The 18,376-nt window shown below is 56.6% G+C and overlaps 1 protein-coding gene across 1 annotated transcript in view; it reads left to right on the top strand.

Annotated features, from left to right (window-relative positions):
- The window catches only part of PGBD5 (piggyBac transposable element derived 5), a 36,056-nt gene extending 21,416 nt beyond the window's left edge, over window positions 1-14,640 (top strand). Inside the window, exons 3-6 of the mRNA XM_022553097.2 lie at window positions 1,804-1,984; window positions 5,442-5,639; window positions 11,245-11,350; window positions 12,634-14,640. Coding sequence (XP_022408805.2) covers window positions 1,804-1,984; window positions 5,442-5,639; window positions 11,245-11,350; window positions 12,634-12,829 — 681 coding nt within the window. The 3' untranslated portion in view covers window positions 12,830-14,640. The remainder of the gene's footprint in view (window positions 1-1,803; window positions 1,985-5,441; window positions 5,640-11,244; window positions 11,351-12,633) is intronic.
- The last annotated feature ends 3,736 nt before the right edge of the window (window positions 14,641-18,376 follow it).

Below are 18,376 nucleotides of genomic sequence, written 5' to 3'. Positions count from 1 at the left end.
GTCATGATCACTTAGGCCAGTCATGGTATCTGAGGCCTGCAGTTGGCCATCTCCAAGGGTTTAGTGTTTGTTTTCCAAAAATATTCTTGCTAAGTCACGTTTCTTGCATCCTGTACTAGATGCAGTTAAGATTTTGAACTTGGTTGTAGGATTTTGCATTTCATCCTATGAAATATTGCCTGCCTCAGGCCAACTATGCCACGGTCTGCCCGTCTCTCAGGGGGACTTTGGAAGCCACATGGGGTGTCATCAGGGTTGGCCTGAGAGTTTCCAGCAGCACACCTTCTATTCCCTGGTGAGAATCCTGGGTGTGTGTAGCCAGATGATTGCTTTTCGAGGGACACACGGGACAAAACTAACTGTCCCCAGGTAGGTTTGGGGACACAGTGCCCAGCGTGGCTGTGCCAGCAGTTCAGGCAGGATACCTGGGAGGGGCCGTGAGTCGGAGCTGGCTTTGGTGCAGAACCCATGGTGGGAGCCGCAGGACTGGGCTTTGCTGAAGGAGAGCAGGCGGGTTCTGAGGAAATGTCCTTGCTCGGTCGCAACCTCACGTGACACGTGGCCAAGACGATTGGCTTCTCTGTGTCGGTGTTTTACTCTCTATCAGAGAGGTTCCTCCTGGGAATGAGGTGGTGAAGGCGTAAAGACCCCAAAATGAAGTGCTGGGGTCCTGCTGCGTGATCCCGCTGTTGCCTGCTGGGCTGCGGGCAAGTCGGTCCTCCCTGGGGACGTCTCAGATGAGTATTCGGGACAGAATTAGGCTTCGAGGATGAGCTGCTTTTAGAGAAGGACCTACACCGCCTGCTGTTCGTCTGCCTCAGGAACCTGAGACACTGTATTTTGCGAATGATTGTCCGCAGTCGTTTGCCTGAGGGCGGTACCGTGGACTTGCCGGTCCTCCCTGTGCCCGCCCTCGGCTGTGCTCAGTCTGCACGGATGGGCCTGCACTCAGCAATTCTGTGCCTCGGAGGACAGTCAGGGTCCCTGATCAGTGTGACGGGCACACTGTCTGTGAACCGCTGCCAGCAAAGGCACCCAGAACGTTCCATGAGAAGAGCTGTTCTCCCTGAAGGTTAGTGGTTAATACCCATATGATAATTCTGCGTGGCTCAGTCAGCCGTAGGAAGGACCACACGCTTCTTGACTCCGTTCCCACTTCCCGCACCCACCTCTTAGATGATGTTCCTCGAGGATGTTCACGGGCAGAATTTAAAATTATTGTGTAGTAGTTGCAGCATATCCTTGCTGGTCCTGGGACGTCAGGTGAGTTTTAAATCCCTGATCCTGTCCCCTCCTCTGCAGTATGAAGTCAGTATTACCCCTTCTGCCCACACGGTGATTACTGTAAAGAGTAAGGGGGTAATTGTGGATGTGCTCTGTGAATTAAAAAGCAAACAGAATGTGCACGGATATGTTTCTCTCTTACAGGCGAAGTAGCCTTTACTTCTGTTTACTGTGAACATGACTCCTGTGCTTCAGAATGGGGGGATGTGTTTGCTTTTGATCTCAGCTGCCAGATTCATTACTTGTAACAGTTTGACCTTTCCCTTCTTTACCTTGACATTTCTAAATTGCAGAGTCTGGGGCTGAGGCACCAGGCTGATGGGCAGCCTTGGGAGTGACTGGTGGCCTCTGTGGGCCACAGAGATGCTGGGATCGGTGGGGACTGTGGAACCGGAAGCCCGAGGAGGGGTGGCTTTCCCACACACCCGGCCTGGAGACGGAAGCCTGTGCTTCCAGAATGGCTGGACCCCTGCCCGACCTTTCTGTGAGCTCACTGACCCTTGTGTGTTTCTATTGCAGATTTACGTCCACCTGAAGGAAGGCGGGGGCCCTGATGGGCTGGACGCGCTGAAGAACAAGCCACAGCTGCACAGCATGGTGGCCAGGAGCCTGTGCCGGACCGCGGCCGGGAGGAACTACATCATCTTCACGGGGCCCAGCATCACCAGCCTGACCCTGTTTGAGGAGTTTGAAAAGCAAGGTTTGGCAAGTGGGGAGCGGGTCCGAGCGCAGTCCCCCGCCCCCGAGAAGTGGTGGGCAAGGCTGGGGATGCAGGCGTGTGGCGGGCAGCACAGAGCATAGGATGCCGGGCGGGGAGGCCCTCCCCCGGGGGGACAGGTCATGCCAACCTGCCGGCTGCCTGCACCCTGCTGGGCACTGGAGGTCTGGAGGGAGACCAGACTCGTGGTCTGGGGGACAGGTCAGTTCAGGTCTTCCAGGCACATCTCTTTGTGTCCTTTGTGGTAAGGCCATGGCCATCCGAGGAGTCTTCCTAGTGTTTTAGTCCATTCGGGCTGCTATAACAAAGTACCACAGAGTGGGTGGTTTATAGACCACCCTATAAATCCTTTTTATAGTTCCTATAAATAGGAATTCACTGCTCACAGTTCTGGAGGCTGGATGTCCAAGATCAGGGTGCCAGTGTGGTCGGGTGAGGGCCCTCTTCCAGGTTGCAGACTTCTCCCTGTGTCTTCACATGGTGGAAGGGACTAGGGAGCTGTGTAGGGCCTCTTTTATAAGGGCACTAATCCCATTCATGAGGGCTCCACCCTCATGACCTAAGCACCTCCCAAAGACCCACCTCCAAATACCATCACTTCAGGCATTAGGTTTTCGGCATAGGAATTTGGGGTGTGGCGGACACAAATGTTAAATCCGCAGCACCAAGGCACAGCTCTTACAAAGACTCTTAGGAAGTCTGAACTCCCCACCCCAGTCTGTAATGTGGCCCCTTCCAGCTGGGCAGAGAATTGTGTGCATTAATACAGGCAGCAGTACAATGGGCCTCAGAAAGGTGTTAGTTCCCCTCAGTGCTAAGATGCCTGGTTCGTTTGTTGCAAAGACTGGGCAAGCCTTCCAGGGCTCTGGCAGAAATGGGGCTATAGAGACAGACCTGGGCCGAGTCAGGAAGCCCCATGGCAGGTTGTATCTGCCTTCACTTCATCCTACATCTGGGATTTATATCCAGTCCACTCGGGAGAAACACAGAAAGCCCCCACTCAGCTACTCCAGACGCTGGAATTGCAGACCTGTTGCTTAGCAACAGATCTGATGTCTGCCCTTAAAACCAAACCTCCTCTGGACTTCCCTGCTGGTCCAGTGGTAAGGAATCCGCCTTCCAATGCAGGGGATGTGGGTTCAGTCCCTGGTCGGGGAACTAAGATCCCACCTGCTGCAGGACAGCTAAGCCCGTGCACAACTACTGAGCCCACATACTTCAACTAGAGAGCCTGCGTGCTGCAACTAGAGAGAAGCCTGTGTGCCACAACTAAGACCTGACGCAGCCAAAAAAAAGAAAAAAAACAAACCCTCTTAAGTAATGGGGAGCCCACAGCTTCCGACCTACGGCCTCAGCCTGGACCCTGTGCTCTTGCCGGCCTGGGCTGCGTCTTACTCATCTGTAAGCCTGGTCCCTACGGGGCTCAGGGCTTAATTGTTGAGAGAATTCCGTGTGGAGAGGTCAGACTATGTGAAGAGGGGCCGTGGAGCCAAGTTGGAGAAAACTGGCGCTGACGCACTTTAACCCAGCACAATGGGTGCCCATGTCAGAGCGTGGGGTGACCCGCTGGCCCGCTCGTGCGGGTCCCAGGGTGAGTGTCACGTGCATGGCCGCTGGGGTTCCCAGAACTGCCCCCCACAGCATCCGTGTGCCCTGCAGGCCCACTCCCTGCCCCACACCGTGGGTGTCCCTGTCTCCTGGGCCAAGAGCCGCATGACGTAGTCAGGACCCGCTTGCAGCATGTGGGCTGGTGGGGTGCTGAGTGAGGACGCCAGAGGCTTCCCTGAGAGCTGGGCTGCTGGCCTGGGCCCTCCCCTCACGGGGAATTAGCGGAGGATGGAGGAGAATCTTCCAGTGGGAAGAAAATAATTAGACATGGAATTTGAAGTTTTCCGAGAGTAGACAGAGATTTCTTCGCCTGTTTGTTAGAAGCATCTGAGGCTGTGAGCCCTCCCACACGACCTCCTGGGCTTCCCCTGTGATGACTGACACGCGGGGAGGTTGTCTCCACGTCGCTCACGGATGGCTGCCCCCCATCCGCAGGGACTCTGACTGCCTTGTCTGGCCTGGTGCCCCCAGGGGCGTCTAACGGGCAGGGTGGCCAGGGTTGAAGACAGGAGTCCCAGCTGAGAGTCTGGCTGTCCCTCCTGGGCGCACAGAGACTGCCCTGTCAAACAACAGCCAGGAAGGATATTCACACAAGATGGGCTGTTTTCATAAGTAAACTCGTGTGCTGCTGGATTCTCTTCCTCCCCTGTTAGGAGAATGCAGCTGCCCTTTGGGTGGGTGGGTTCACCGAGCCCGATGGGCGATTTAAAACGTTATCCCCATTTGTCTAATCCTCTTCCCCGTTTGGAAGACACGTTCTTCTTAAATCTCAAGGCCAGCAGAGTCTGGGTAGTTGGATCTGTAGAGATGGGAGCCGCAGGGAGCCCTCTTTTTTCTGGCAGCAAGACTGGGCCTGCCCCCCCACACCCCCCCGCGGGTGTTATTCTTCACCCACTGCTGCTCCTGGGGCGGCAAGGAGGACAGGAAGTCATCAGCGGTCCTTTCAGCATTGGGGGGGTTGCAGTGGAGAGGAGCGCATGGGCCTGGGACATGTGCCCATAGTGTCAGTGAGCCCGGAGGGGCGGACTGCTCGCGGGCCTTCAGTCAAAGTGCCCCTTCACGTCCCCCTCCCCGCGGGTGTGGGGAGGGGCGGGCTTCCCCACTGCTTCCTGGGCACAGGGAGAGCCGGAGACCACGAGCAGGGAGGGCTGGGAAAGACCTTGAGTCCCTGCGGAATTTAGAGAAGCCTCCTTGTTCCTGCTGGTCTCTGCCTGGAGGGTCTCCTGCCCCGTGGAACGTGCTGGGCATTGAGGCCCCCCCAGGAAGCCCCGCCCCAGGGAAGCCCCGCCCCAGGGAAGCCCCGCCCCCCCCAGGGGCCTGGCGTACAGCACAGGCAGGACCCTGTGTAGCACGTGTCCTGTGAGGACTCCCTGCCTCCTCTGCCTTTCACTTGGCTGCACGGGACCGGGGCTGCCCGGGTGCCCAGCGAGTCTTGGTGAGGGGGCAGGGTGACTAGCTGGGTCAGGCTTAGATGGCAGACAGATCTGTGCTAATGATGCCCGTCTCTGCCCGCCCAGCCGGGAGCCTGCAGTTCTGGTGCATCGCATGTGCTCAGAAGTTTTTAGAAGCAGGTGGGAGGTTGGGTCCTCGGGCTCAGCCCTGTGCTGGCAGGTAGCCAGCCCTCTGGCCGCGAGAGCTGCTGTTGTTACTGCTGACGCCCTGCTTGCGTTAGCTCTTCCCTGCGATCTTAGTACGTCTGGAAGTTGGGGGCGGCAGCACAAATGGGATGAAAGCCCCCGGACTTCACCATCTCTTCTAGGGGGCCCCCGAGGGCCGAGCCCGGGGGGTCGGGGGGAGACGCCCTGAGGCCGTGCGGTCCGTGTCCCCGCAGGGATCTACTGCTGCGGGCTGCTCAGCCCCAGGAAGAGTGACTGCACCGGCCTGCCGCCCTCCATGCTGAACAGCCCGGCCTTGCCGCCCGCCCGGGGCCAGCACAGCATCCGAACGAAGGGGAGCATGTCCCTGATCTGCTGGTACAACAAGGGGCACTTCCGCTTCCTGACCAACGCCTACTCGCCCGTGCAGCAAGGTGGGCACGCGGTGGGCGCCGGGGCAGGGGTGTGGGTGAGCTCTGGCGTCGGGTGACCCCTGCCCCTCTTCGGCTCTGGGCCGCAGGGTGACGGCTGCTGCCCTTCGCGGGGCGGCAAGCGCTTCCTGGGCCCGCAGGCTGTCCGCTGCCTGGGACTTGCCAGCCGTCAACAGAAGCCGTGAGGCTGGCATTTGCAGGTCCCCCAGGTCGAACGCGGTGTGATTAATAGGCTCCGTTTGAACGGTATTTACATGATCATCATCTAGGATTCTGTGAAAAATCTGTTCTGATGGGAGGCGGGGGAATAGTCAACCATTCTTATCTTTGAAATGTCTTCCTTAGAAGTTAATCGCTAGCGTTGGGTTTTGGGGGTTTCAGCTGGTATCATTGATTTTCCTTGGGTTTTAAAATCCATTGCTAACAAGGGGATTCATTTAGCAAGGAGCCTATATTTAAGGTAACCTACAGCTCAAACACGATTAAACAACAGAAAAGGAAATTGCAGAGACAAAGGGACCCTTTACAAAAATATTTATCGTTGCGTAGTGTATTTGAAAAGTCCCTTGTGTTCCTTTACATTAAGACGTCTTTCCTCTTCTCTATTAAAGGAACACTGCCAAGGAGCTCAGGGGTGTGTGATGTGTGTGTGTATGTCTGCGTGTGCGTGGTATGTGTGCATGTATGTGGTATGTGGGTATTTAGTACCTCTTGTTCATTTATTCCCATCCTTCACCCCACACACACACACCTAAGTTGTGTTACATTTCAGTGGAGATTGCAATCGAGGTACTCAAGCACGTGGGTGTCGTTACCCTACTTATGTGTAGGGGGTGGAGAAAGCGGCACCCCTCCCCTCGAGTGCTATGTCAAGGGCACTTAGAGGAGAGGTTTGGAATTGACCTTGTCAGCTGAAGGCCAGTTTGAGTTGGACTTCGGCTCTCTTGCGGTTGGGGCCTTGGGGCCAGAGAGTCTCTAGGAACAGGTGTGGGCGTAGGGCATGGGAGCTGCTTCCAACCAAGTTATGTTAAATGATAGTCTCTGAAACGATGTCCCGAAGCAAGGACTTCGCACCTGTCTGAGCTGGGTGAAATGAGGTAGCAGAGAAAAGACCGCACCTGGGGAGGTTAGGGAGAAGCCTGCAATAGGACTGAAGATGACACACCTAAGAACCCTTAAATCAGGCACCAAGGGAAGGAGGCGGGAGGCTGTTGAGGCTAGATGAGAAAATTGGGAGGGGTGATTTTTAAATACGCCGAAACTGGTATTTGTGTTCAATTCCGTGGTAGTTTTCTAAAGTACGTACTCTATTATACATCATGCAGTCCCCAATCCTAGTCGCCCTTGAAAATCCCATGGAGTGTGTCCACAGCCTGGCCACAGACTGACCCCCACCGCCAGGCCCCTGGGCACCCCCAGGGCCTGTGGACACTGGGAGCCCGGCAGGTGAGAGGAGACCCTGGGTGCGGCCCAGGGGGCTCAGAGCGGAGGCCGTGTGGCCGGCACGCGCCCCACCGGGAGTCCTTCTCCTGGCCCACATCCTAGGGCCTCGTTTCTTAATGAAGGAGGTAGTTTTCCTTTCGGTGTACTTCAAAGACATGATTTTTAAAAAGCACCTCGTGGGCTTCCCTGGTGGCACAGTGGCTGAGAGTCCACCTGCCGAGGCAGAGGACACGGGTTCGTGCCCCAGTCCGGGAAGATCCCACGTGCCGCGGAGCGGCTGGGCCCGTGAGCCATGGCCATTGAGCCTGTGCTCCGCAACGGGAGAGGCCACAACAGTGAGAGGCCTGCGTACCCCCTCCAAAAAATAATAATAATAAAAAGCACCTCATATTCCATCCTTAGATGTATCATAATTTCTTTATCTTGGCCCCTATGAATGATCCTTTTTTCATAATATGAAGAATGATGTAGTGAAGATCTTCATATATAAATCTTCAGGTACATCTTTGATCACTTCCTCCAGATAAATCTAAAAGTTGAACGGCTGGGCCAAAGGGTCTGAACGTTTTTAAGGCTCTTGATGCTGTGTTGCCAAAAGGCTGTACTTATTGCCGTTGCAGTGGGTTATTCCTCCTGCTTTATCAACACTAGTTGTTTTTTTTTTTCTAAATTTGTCAATATGATGGCTGAAAATGCTGCAGAATTTTAAATATAAATTGCGGTGACTGTTGTTGGGATTGAACATCTTTTCCTGTGTTTTTAGCTAAGTTTCAATGCTTTCTTCATGTTCTTGTCAATTTTTCATTGGAAGTATTTGTCTTCCGAAATTGAAAGCAGATTTTATGCCTATAGCAGACATTTTTCTTCATTTGTTTTCCTTTTGCTTTTATTTATGGCCAGTAATTTTCACATCAAAAGCGTTTTTCATTTCCGCATAGGCACAGCTGTTGATCATGTTATTTGCTCTCATGCCTAAAAGCCCCAGCTCTGTCCCAAGGCCAGGTAAGTACAGTTCACCTGGTTGTTTCATAGGGCGAGTTTGTGCTCTTTGCAGCCATCCACTTGGAATTTATTTTGGTCATGGCACCAGCTGGGCAGCTACGATGTTTTTTTTCTTTAAGTAGCAAAGGTTGGTTGACCAGGCAGCCCCACCTGTGTACCTGAACCATTTATCAAAGAATTCTTTTATTCTCTACCTACTTTACATGTCACCCAGATGACAAAGTCTCCTGTATTCTAAAGGCTGCTTCTCAGCTTTATACCGTCTTCTACCGTGACCGTATTTGCTCTTCTAGAACATGAGAAGAATTTCGAATTTTAGCAAACATTTAACTAGTTATGAACATTTTAGGGATTGATTTATTATTCTTTACCCCAGGTTCTAAGGGGAAATGAGCCCTCTTTCAGAGACGGTGAGCACATGCAGGCTTTTTAAGTTACATGCTGTCATTCATCCAGGGACATCCCCGTTGAGAACCACATCCTTTTGCGTTTCTTCTAGAATCCATTTCGAGTCCACCATCTCATTGCCATCTCCGTCTTTGCCCACTTAGGGTTCAGTTTCCATGAGGCTAATGTGAGTGTGGAATGTCTGCATGGGTCTGTGAGTCAGGTCTTGACTCATTCATTCAGGCTTACAGAAGGACGGAAAGAAGGTCAGCCCAGCCAGAAAAAGCCTGGGGAAGGCAGGAGACAGAACTCACTGGAACATGAAGACAACGTGGTTCTCTCATAGGCTCACATGGACCTACAGTGTCACAGAGGTAGACACGTGGAATAAAGCTGTGCGCAGAGGGTCCCCCACACGGCTGTAAATGTACAGGGTGCACCCAGGAGAGCACGGCATTCCTGGTTATGATGCCAGAGGACACAATAAATGTCACATCACCTCTTGTCAGTATTTCCAATGTCTAAAGCTTTTCAGTCCTCAGAAAAGGATACTATAGGACAGCAGTCTTACCCTTTGCAGCTCGAATAGTATCTAAAATCCAAAACGTCAGCAGAGAGGAGTGTGGACTGGCTTATGAACTTGGGGAAATGCTCAAAGAAACTGACGCACACCTGGATTTTGAAACCAGTCCCCTGAGATTTCCAGCTGCAATCCTCATGTTGAGTTAAAACATTCAAAGGGATGGGAGGGAAATGGAGAAGGAAAGCAGGCCTGGCACGGCTGGGTGTGCTGGGACAGCGGCGGCCCTGGCTGTGCAGAAGGCGGCAGCCGGAGCTGCAGGCGGGGAGCCCCAGGGGCACGGTGCTGGCCGAGGCCCTCGGACAGTGGGCCTGACCCGCTGGGAGCCCTGGTGACTCGGAGTGAGTTGTCCTCTTCCTCTGGGAAAAGAACTGAGGGGGTTTTATTTCCTTATGGGATGGTCTGATCTGCTCATACACACGTGGACTCCGGGGAGCCCTACAGGCGCCTCCTTAGTCCCAGAGGAGGCTGTGGTCGAAAGTCGGGCAAATTAAAATGGAGCTGGAGGTGGGAAACCTCCCAAGGCCATGTGCCTGGGCCGGGGTGTGAAACTGGGGTGTTTGCCCACTTGGACTTGAGGTCGGGCGGGGTGGTGAGCAAAGACACCAGCACAGGTCCCCTCAGGAAGGGTGCTGCAGAGACACAGCCCTCCTTGGAGGCAGGAGCCCAGCCATGAAGGATGCACATGCGGCTGCATCACCCGACCATAGAACGTCTCTCTGAGTGGGGAAAGGATCCCTAAGCAACCAGGGCCCAGGACCCTCTGGCTGGGCACGGAGATCCTCTGAGCTTTGGAGGTTTTAGGAAGTGTGTTGCCCAGGTCCTGCCCCGGGCTTCCCCAGACCACAGCTCTAGGGGCGGGGCCTGGCTTCTCAGTCTCTCACAAGATGTCCAGGTGCTTCTTCAGTGCAAAAATTCAGTACTGGGGGAGTGGGGTGGGAGACAAAAGAGATCCCGGCTCAGGGCTCAGCCTCAGCAGATGGACCTGTGTGACCATTTCTACTTCGGTTACGCCTATTTAAGTAGTGCTGAAAACCCACAGCCCTTTGAATGGCACTGTTCCGCTAATCACACCGTTCTGCGGGCAGCGCGGATGGGGGCGGGCGGCGCGGAGGAAGCGCTCTGTAATCCCGGCCTCGCTCACAGGAGCGTCCTTCCCGCCGCCGCGTCACCTCCGTGGGCGCAGTGGACGTCCACCCAGGCGGGCGGGGCAGGTCTTGGAAGACAGGTTGTTGGGCAGTAGGCTGAAGAGGACTGATGGCCTCTTGCTTCTCATGCCCGGTCAGTGGGCCGTTTGAATCTTGCCGTGACCTTGGCGAGTGGCCCTGGGACGCGCGGTTCCATGTGTATTTGGGAGGAAGAGGCGTTTGAAGGCGTGTGAGAGAGGGAGCGCCAGGGGCGGCTGGGTGTGAAGCACTTTGTGCGCGGCGCGAGGCGTGGAAGAGCCTGGGGTCGGGGCAGCTCCTGCCTCTCCTGAGCCTCTAGTGCCACCCTCTGCCTTGATGGGGGTGGCGGGGCAGGCGGAAGGGACCCCCGGCTCCCTGACCTTGGCGGCCACCTCCTCCCACCCCCGCTCAGACCCTGGCGGGAGGGGTTGAAGCCCGGGGGAGGGAGGGAGGGAGGGAGGGGGAAGGTGGGTCCTGAGCTCCCCTCCTGCTCTCAAGGCCCCATCGGGTGCAGCGGGCCCTGCCGTGGCCCGTGCCGTGGCCCGGTGTCCCGCACTCCCCTGAAGCTGCGGTGGGCGGTGGTGGTGGTGGTTCCCCTCCATCTCCCCCCCGCCATGCCCCTGTGCCGTGGCCCTGCCATGCCCCTGTGCCGTGGCCCCTGCTGTGGCCCTGCCATGCCCCCTGCTGTGGCCTATGCCATGGCCCTGCCATGCCCCCCTGCCGTGGCCCTGCCGTGGCCCGGTGCCCCGCACTCCCCTGAAGCTGCGGTGGCGGTGTTGGTGGTGGTTCCCCTCCATCTCCTCCCCTGCTGTGGCCCATGCCGTGGCTTGTGCCGTGCCCCCGTGCCGTGGCCCTGCCGTGGCCTGGTGTCCTGCACTCCCCTGAAGCTGCAGTGGCGGTGTTGGTTGTGGTTTCCCTCCATCTCGTCCCCTGCCGTCTATTTGACGAGCAGGCAGGGGGGAGGGGGCGCATTTTGCACGGGGGTCTGCGGGGGGCGGCTCAGAGGGGATGTTCCGACTGTTTCCCGCAGGAGTGATCATCAAGAGGAGGAGTGGGGAGATCCCCTGCCCCCTGGCCGTGGAGGCCTTCGCCGCCCACCTCAGCTACATCTGCAAGTACGATGACAAGTACAGCAAGTAAGTGAGCCGGCGCCCCGGCAGGGGAGGCCTCGCCGCCGAGAGCAGGGGGGCTGCTGGGCGGTCAGTCTCCCCAGGTTCAGAGCTGACAACGGGAGAGCCCGAGAGAGAAAATCCTGGGCCCGCGGCCTGGCCCCCCCAGCCCCCCACCTCCTGCACCAATGCCCTCTCTGCCCCTCCCCCCTGGCCCAGCCGCTGGCCTTCACCCCACACCCTCTGGGCCCTGGGCGCCGTCGGGCTGGGCCACATGTTTTCCGGCACTGGTTACGGAGCTCTTTCGCGTGCGGGCGCAGTCTCAGGTGTGGGGTCGTCGTCAAGTGCCCGCACAGTGTGCATGTACACGGCCCCCTGCTGTCTCGGGGCGAGCTCCTGTGTCCACAACAGGAGGGAAAAAGTGATTGCCCTTGAACCTCGGTCTGCCTATGAAATGACTGGGCCTGAGCCTCACAGCCTGAAACAGGGTTGCACTAACCCCAAAGGTGGTGGGCATTTTCTCAGCCCTCCTTGAGGGCCACGGACGTCTCCCCGGGCTGCTTGTGGGCGAGGAGGGCAGCACGTGGACCTGGGTCTCCTGGGAAAGCCCGGGTGTAAGAGGGAGCCCTGCTGCCCAGGGAGTCACTGGACGGGCTCCACGGAGCCTGCAGTGTGCTTGGCACCTCGTGGGCCTGCGCGGTGGCTCCAGGGGAATCGGCACGATTGAGCGAATGGACATCCATGGCCGCCCTGGCTGGGCGTCTCGGTGGTGCCCCTGGCCCCCCGGGTGCAGAGACACACGTGCAGACGGAGGGCGCGGTGCAGGGATGGGTTCTGAGTTGGCGGTCCGGGGCGAAGCGCCGTCCTCCGCCTCGGGGCAGAGGAGGCCTCCATCTGAGGGGAGGCGGGCGTGGTGAAGAGACACGCACAGAGCTGCGGGCGGACGCGGCGCAAGATGGCTTGGGCTGTGCCGCAGTTGCGCAGGGCCCTCGGCGAGCAGGGGAGCCCCTAGGCCCGGTTCCCGCCAGAGCTCCAGGCTGCACCGCGGAGGCCCGGCTCCTGGTCTCGGTGTCCCCTGTGGTGACCCGCCTCCTCCCACCTGATCTTTGATAGGGGTTGTTTGCACGTTCAAGTACGGTTCACGTGACCGAGCCTCAGAGAGAGGCTGCCCCTCCCCACAGCCGGATTCCCACCGCCGCGTCCCCTGCAGCATCTCGCTGACCCCGATGAGGCCTTTTGGGGATGTCTCTCCTGCACCGGGCCCCCGGGCACCGTCTGAGCCAGCCTTTCTTGCCGTTCTGTCCTCGTAGGTATTTCATTTCTCATAAACCAAACAAGACCTGGCAACAGGTGTTCTGGTTTGCCATAAGCATTGCCATCAATAACGCCTACATCCTGTACAAGATGTCGGAGGCCTACCACGTGAAGAGGTACAGCCGGGCCCAGTTCGGGGAGAGACTCGTGCGAGAGCTGCTGGGCCTGGAGGACACTTCTCCGAGCCTCTGATGCCGGGGGCGCGGCCCAGGTTAGGTAAGAACCAGGTCCAGGGAGGGGAGGGGGAGCCTGACGTCCGACCCACCGGCCAGAGACCCGGAGACGCCCTGCGTGGGGCTGCGGCCCGGGAGGGGTGCTCGGGGCCTCTGGAGGGACCAGGACGGACCTGGTCAGAGGATGGCACCATCCCGCTTTCCACGCAAAGAAGAGCACGGCCTCCCTCCGGAGAGCGGCCACCGCCTCGGAGCGAGCACCCGGCAGGTGTGGCCCTGAACCAGACCCTCCGTGCCGCCAGCGAGGGGCCATAGAGGGCACCCTCAAGACCCCCCGGAGGCCGCGGGAGAGCCCGCTTAGCACAGGGGACCTGGGAGGGCTGCTGCCACCAGGGGCGCCAGGGATGGGATGAGATGAGCCGGAGCGTGCTCTGCTTGGTGAAGATGGAGAGACATCCGTGACGTGGTCCGCGTCTCGCCGTGCCTGCAAGTGGCGGGAAGCGAGCCGGGTGGGCTCTGCGCAGCTGGGACCGCTCAGGTGTGTGCGGGAGCCCGGAGGGTTTTCCAGCGTTTGCCTTGCGCAGGCAGCTTAGAACGGGGCTCGTAGAAGAAGAAACACAACCCGGCGCCATTAAAAGGCAGCGACGGCGTGGGGAGCGGGGCCCTCTGATACGTCCACGCGGCCTTCCTGCCCATCCCTGCGTGGCTGGTGGACACGGAGAAAGGGAGAACGGCGATAGGATGACAGTGAAGTGTGAGGCTGCTTTTTGTTTTTAAATATGTCTTCAGGTTACTTTCTTACTGTTGCTTCAGATCTTCTGTAAAAGGAGATATCCCTCTTCTTTTCTGCCCTCCCCCTCTCACCCCACCCTGTCGTGGCTCCTTGCATATGATCACAGGCCTAGACCTGGGCCAGAGAGGGCACCTCGCCTCCATCAGAGCACGGGGGCCTGCAGGCCTTGAGCTCTGTCATCATTAGCAGAACTACCTGTTTTGGAAAACACACAGCATGGCTGAGACACCAGAATGTCTCTGCGGATGACCACTGGCTAACTCTATCCCTCGCATGGTCACCGGGCAGTGTCTGCCGGCCTCACAGCACCCCTCAGAACGCTGTGGTGGGCATTGACAAACCCACCGGTACCAGCTTGGCTGGGCGTGATTCCCGCGGGCCGGGGGCCTGCTCACCGCCAGCCAGAAAGGCCTATGTGATGAGCAGCTGGCAGCAAGGGCTTTGCTTACTGCCCAGAACACTTGGGCCTTTTCTGAACCGAGGTCCACAGGTCTCCCTGGGAGACCTCGGCCAGGGTGGTCGGCTGGTCTGGCTGTCCCCGCAGATAAGAAGCAAGTCATTCCTAGAGTTACGTGATCCCCCTTCGACCCAGTTTATGTCGCCCCCTTATTTTTACAGATGCAAACCTACTCTACTCAGGCTTTGGGACGTTCTTCCTTGTCACTCAGTTAATTAAAAGTGTTGCTGGCGGCATGCTCCCAACTCACATTTCTGTCCCCGGGTTCGTGACGGTCACCTCGCCTGTGGCTTTAATCCGATGCCACGGATCGTAGGCCAAATTTTAAATCGCGTCTCAACACACCTTCGCCGTGTCCTTTAATTGGATTGGAAGCACTTTTACCACGTGGAGAAATCTATTTTTAATTTGTGATGCTTTTCTACAAGGTCCACTATTTCCGAGTTTAATGCGTCTCCAACACTTAGGGAGACTCTAATGAAAGCTGATGAATTTTCTTTTCTGTCCAAATAAGTAAAAGAAAAAAAATAAAAGTCTATTTAGATGTTGACTCTTTGTTAATACGTGAGTTTGTTGAAAAGGTCAGGGACAAAAATCCAGGCTCCTTTTTTAAGTCTTGATTTCTCATATAATCCCACGTACACGATCTTGACTGTTCTAGCACCGTGAGCCCGTGAGCAGTTTAGAAGAGGAATTCAGCTAAAAGTGTTGACTGGTAGACACGTGTACGGAGGCCTGGTCCCCCCCGTGAGTGCTTAGTTGTATTGCAAGTGCCTCTGCCGTCAGACACGTCGTGCCTGTCTCCCAGCCTGGCGGTCCGCCCTCTCCCGGGCTGTGTGTCATTCTGATTCAACACAAGAGGCGCTGCCGTGACCAGTAGCAGGTGACTTCACATCGCCAAGCGATTACAGAGTACTTACACCATCTCAGTGCTCTGAACTCAAGACGGTGGCCACCTGGTTTCTGAGAAATGACTGAGGGGACGGCAGTTCAGCTGGGCTCTAGCGGAGGCTGTGGCGACCGCACCAGCTCTCAGGTTGAGGGCAGTGTCTCTTCCCTTTCCGGGAGGAGGACAGAGTGACAGGCAGCACAGATGAGGGAAACCTGCAGGGACCCGGACCTCACCCTTGGATGGGCTGTGGAGTGACTTGTTGACGTTCACCAGGCACCGTACCTCCCTGGGTCTGAGGGACGGCGGCTCCCCACTGGACGGGCTCATTGAGAAGCTCGCCATTACTGGTGACCAGGAAGGGGCCCTGTGCGAGGTTCGCAGGGGAGGGGCGGCCAGCACAGGCCTGGCAGAGGCTGGGAGGCAGGTGGCCTCCCTGCATCCCGTGGCTGCTGGGACCCCTGTCCGCACAGGTCCTGCCGCTGTGGCATACCAGTCCCGGTGGGAGGTCTTTGCTATGGGGTCTAGGAAGGAAGGACAGACGATGAGCTCCCAACCTGGTTCAAAACAAAGCACCACTGGAGCATCTAAGCTTCTCCAGAGAACATCTGTTAGACCGAATGCAGGTTAACCTGTTTGGTTCCACAGTTTGTGACGTAGTCACATGACCTCAGCTGTCTCTGGAAGTAGGTAAGATAATTCTTAGGAGAATATGACTTGGATGAATTTCTGATTGTATTTGGTGCTTTCTTTCTCCGGGTCTATATTCCAGACGCATCGTCTTTTCTCCCCCGCACTCTGCTTCCCCAAAAGTCTCAGATTTGAACAATATCTTATTTTGGTCACGGGAACATTACATGAGTATTTCAAAACTCAGGTGAGTGACATAGGAAAACCTTGGTGTCTGGATCATTCTGGGTAAAGGTATCCAGTTTATTGACTAAATTAGACAAGGCCTGGCCACCAAAATCGAATTAACTCTGCAGCTGTGGCCAACATGAGAAGGTCGCAGAGCCCGGCCGGAGCGGGGAGGTCCTGGGTCACAGTGTGTGGCCGGGCACCGCTGTCACCCTCCAGAACCCCGCCCTGGCATCCGCAGCGAGGCGGGTGTGAGGCAGGCTCGCCATCACCAGTGAGTGATGCTCCTCCAGCCTGCGGTTAAGGGAAAAAGCATCCCCCCCCTCCCCCGACAGCAGGTCCTGGAGGTCCAGGAGAGCAACTCAGCGACAGGGTGATGGGAGAGAGAAAGGGCGTGCCGTCCACCACGAGGCAACCACGGGCGGCCACAGGCAGACAGCCAGGGCCATGTCCGTGCAGCACAGAGAGCTCCCTGTGCCCCAGCTCTTCTCCTTCCAGGCTCCCTGCTCCCTCCTCCCGTCACCATCCCCAGCTGGCAGGGGCGTTGGACAGCTTTCCCAGGTAAGCCAGTGGACCTGACATCAAGGCCACGTTCTCGCCACTGCACACACTGGCTGCCCAGACCCACCGTGAGGGTCGGCAGCTTTAGGCCTGATTCACGTAAGTCCTTTATACGGTGCTCTCTCCTGTCTGGGGCTTTACAGAAAAGAGAGATCAAACCTGTCTTCTGACCTCAAATACTGCAGACAGTCAAGGTGCACACCCTCCCTGTGTCGTTCTCGCTCACTTGTGTTGCCTTCTTGCCCTGGACCAGGTGGGTGTTTTTTGGCTGAAGGCCTGATGCAGCCCAACTTGACCTGGTGGTGAGCTGTGGTCTGGGGGGCGTTCAGCCAGAGAAGGGCCCTAGGCTGCAGCTGGCCTCTCCTCACCAGGCAACACGAGGGGAGGGCCGGCCTGGAGCCTCTCCCCAGGTGCCCAGGTGCATGCCGTCCTGTGGGTGGTGGGCTGGGGTAGGGGGTGCGTCTCCAGAATGGCCTCAATCCCTCCTCCTCAGGTGCTGCCCACTGGCCAGCATGTGTCTGGTGTTGTCCCCATGTTGGGTAAAGGCTCGTCAACAGTCTTGGGTATAGAAAGCCAAGGGTACCAGAGGAAAGGGAACCCCCAAAAGATCACAGCACGGTTCCCAGGAAGTGACCCCAGCCCTGCCCCAGGGACGCCACAGCCCCCTCTGGAAAAGAGCAATGTCGAATAGCCCCTGCATTTCTGTAGCCTTCACTGTCACACCCAAACACCTTCTGTCTGTTTTTGATAGATCTTTATTGGAGTATAATTGCTTTACAATGGTGTGTTAGTTTCTACTTTATAACAAAGTGAATCAGTTATACACATACATATGTTCCCATATCTCTTCCCTTTTGCGTCTCCCTCCCTCCCACCCTCCCTATCCCACCCCTCTAGGTGGTCACAAAGCACCGAGCTGATCTCCCTGTGCCACGCGGCTGCTTCCCACTAGCTAGCTATTTTACCTTTGGTAGTGTATATATAAGTCCATGCCACTCTCTCATTTCATCCCAGCTTCCCCTTATTGTATCCTTATTTCTCGAGGGGGGGAAGGTGATGCCTCACAGCCGTGAGGGCTCCAGGGGGCAGAGGCGCGGGGTGGACCTCAGTCACTCCCACCAACGCCCGGGCGGCTCAGCTTTCCCGGCAGGCGTGGTACCAAGAGCCACACTGCACGGTCTCTGCCTCGAGGGCGTTGGGGTGCAAGTACGTCGGGGCTCAATGGAGGCTGAGATCTGCCCAGAAGAAAGGTTTCCATGAGGGGCGAGCCCCCCGCGTGGTGGAGGTGGCAGTCGGCGTTGCTGCTGGGTGCACGGCACAGCCCCCTCCGAAATGTGGGGTGTTCCACGTCCGCAGGCACCAGACACACCTGCTTACACAGACCCGGAAAGATGGGATCTGAGCATCTCGGAAGCCTGGGACGAGACTGCCTCTGACCAGGACTTGCCGGTTTATACATAAGTGTCTTTGGAAAGCGTGGCATCTGTGGGGCAACAAGGCAAAAAGTGGTCTTAGCTATTCAAGAGGTCATCACCAAGCACGAAGAAAGTTTCTCATCTCATCAGTACTCATATGCAGTTGTGACCCTTTTCTTCCTTTCATTCCCCCAGCAACTTGTACCTGGTTCTGTTTTCTCCCAGGAAGCGTGGTGCGCTCACCTCTTTCCCCACCTTCCTCCACTAAGAAAGGGCCGCAGCTTAGGCAGAAAAGTGGTGGAAAAAATGATTAATTGGGCAAATGAGATTTTTAGCTTTTTTAATTAGCTCTTTCCCTAGACTTAGCTGTTTAAAAAGAAAAAACTGCATCTAGCTTCACAGTTGGGAGCTTCCTTCCTGTGAGTAGAACACAGAAGGAAGGAGGGGAAGGGGTTTCTATGATTTCAGTAGATTAAAAAGGTGGACTCAGAACAGTTGTATACATTTTTAGGTGTGAATTTAAGATCTGGAGCTGTGGGATTGTGGGAGTTTTGATAGAGGCGTTTTGGGGTAACTTTCGTCCATTTCAACAT

Source organism: Delphinapterus leucas, chromosome 16 (assembly GCF_059928025.1).
Source record: "Delphinapterus leucas isolate spDelLeu-1000000601 "Yukka" chromosome 16, BTC_Dleu_Yukka2, whole genome shotgun sequence".
NCBI classification, from domain to species: Eukaryota; Metazoa; Chordata; class Mammalia; order Artiodactyla; family Monodontidae; genus Delphinapterus; species Delphinapterus leucas.
The sequence above is the reverse complement of the archived record's forward strand: the minus strand, read 5'-3'. Positions and strand labels throughout refer to the sequence as shown.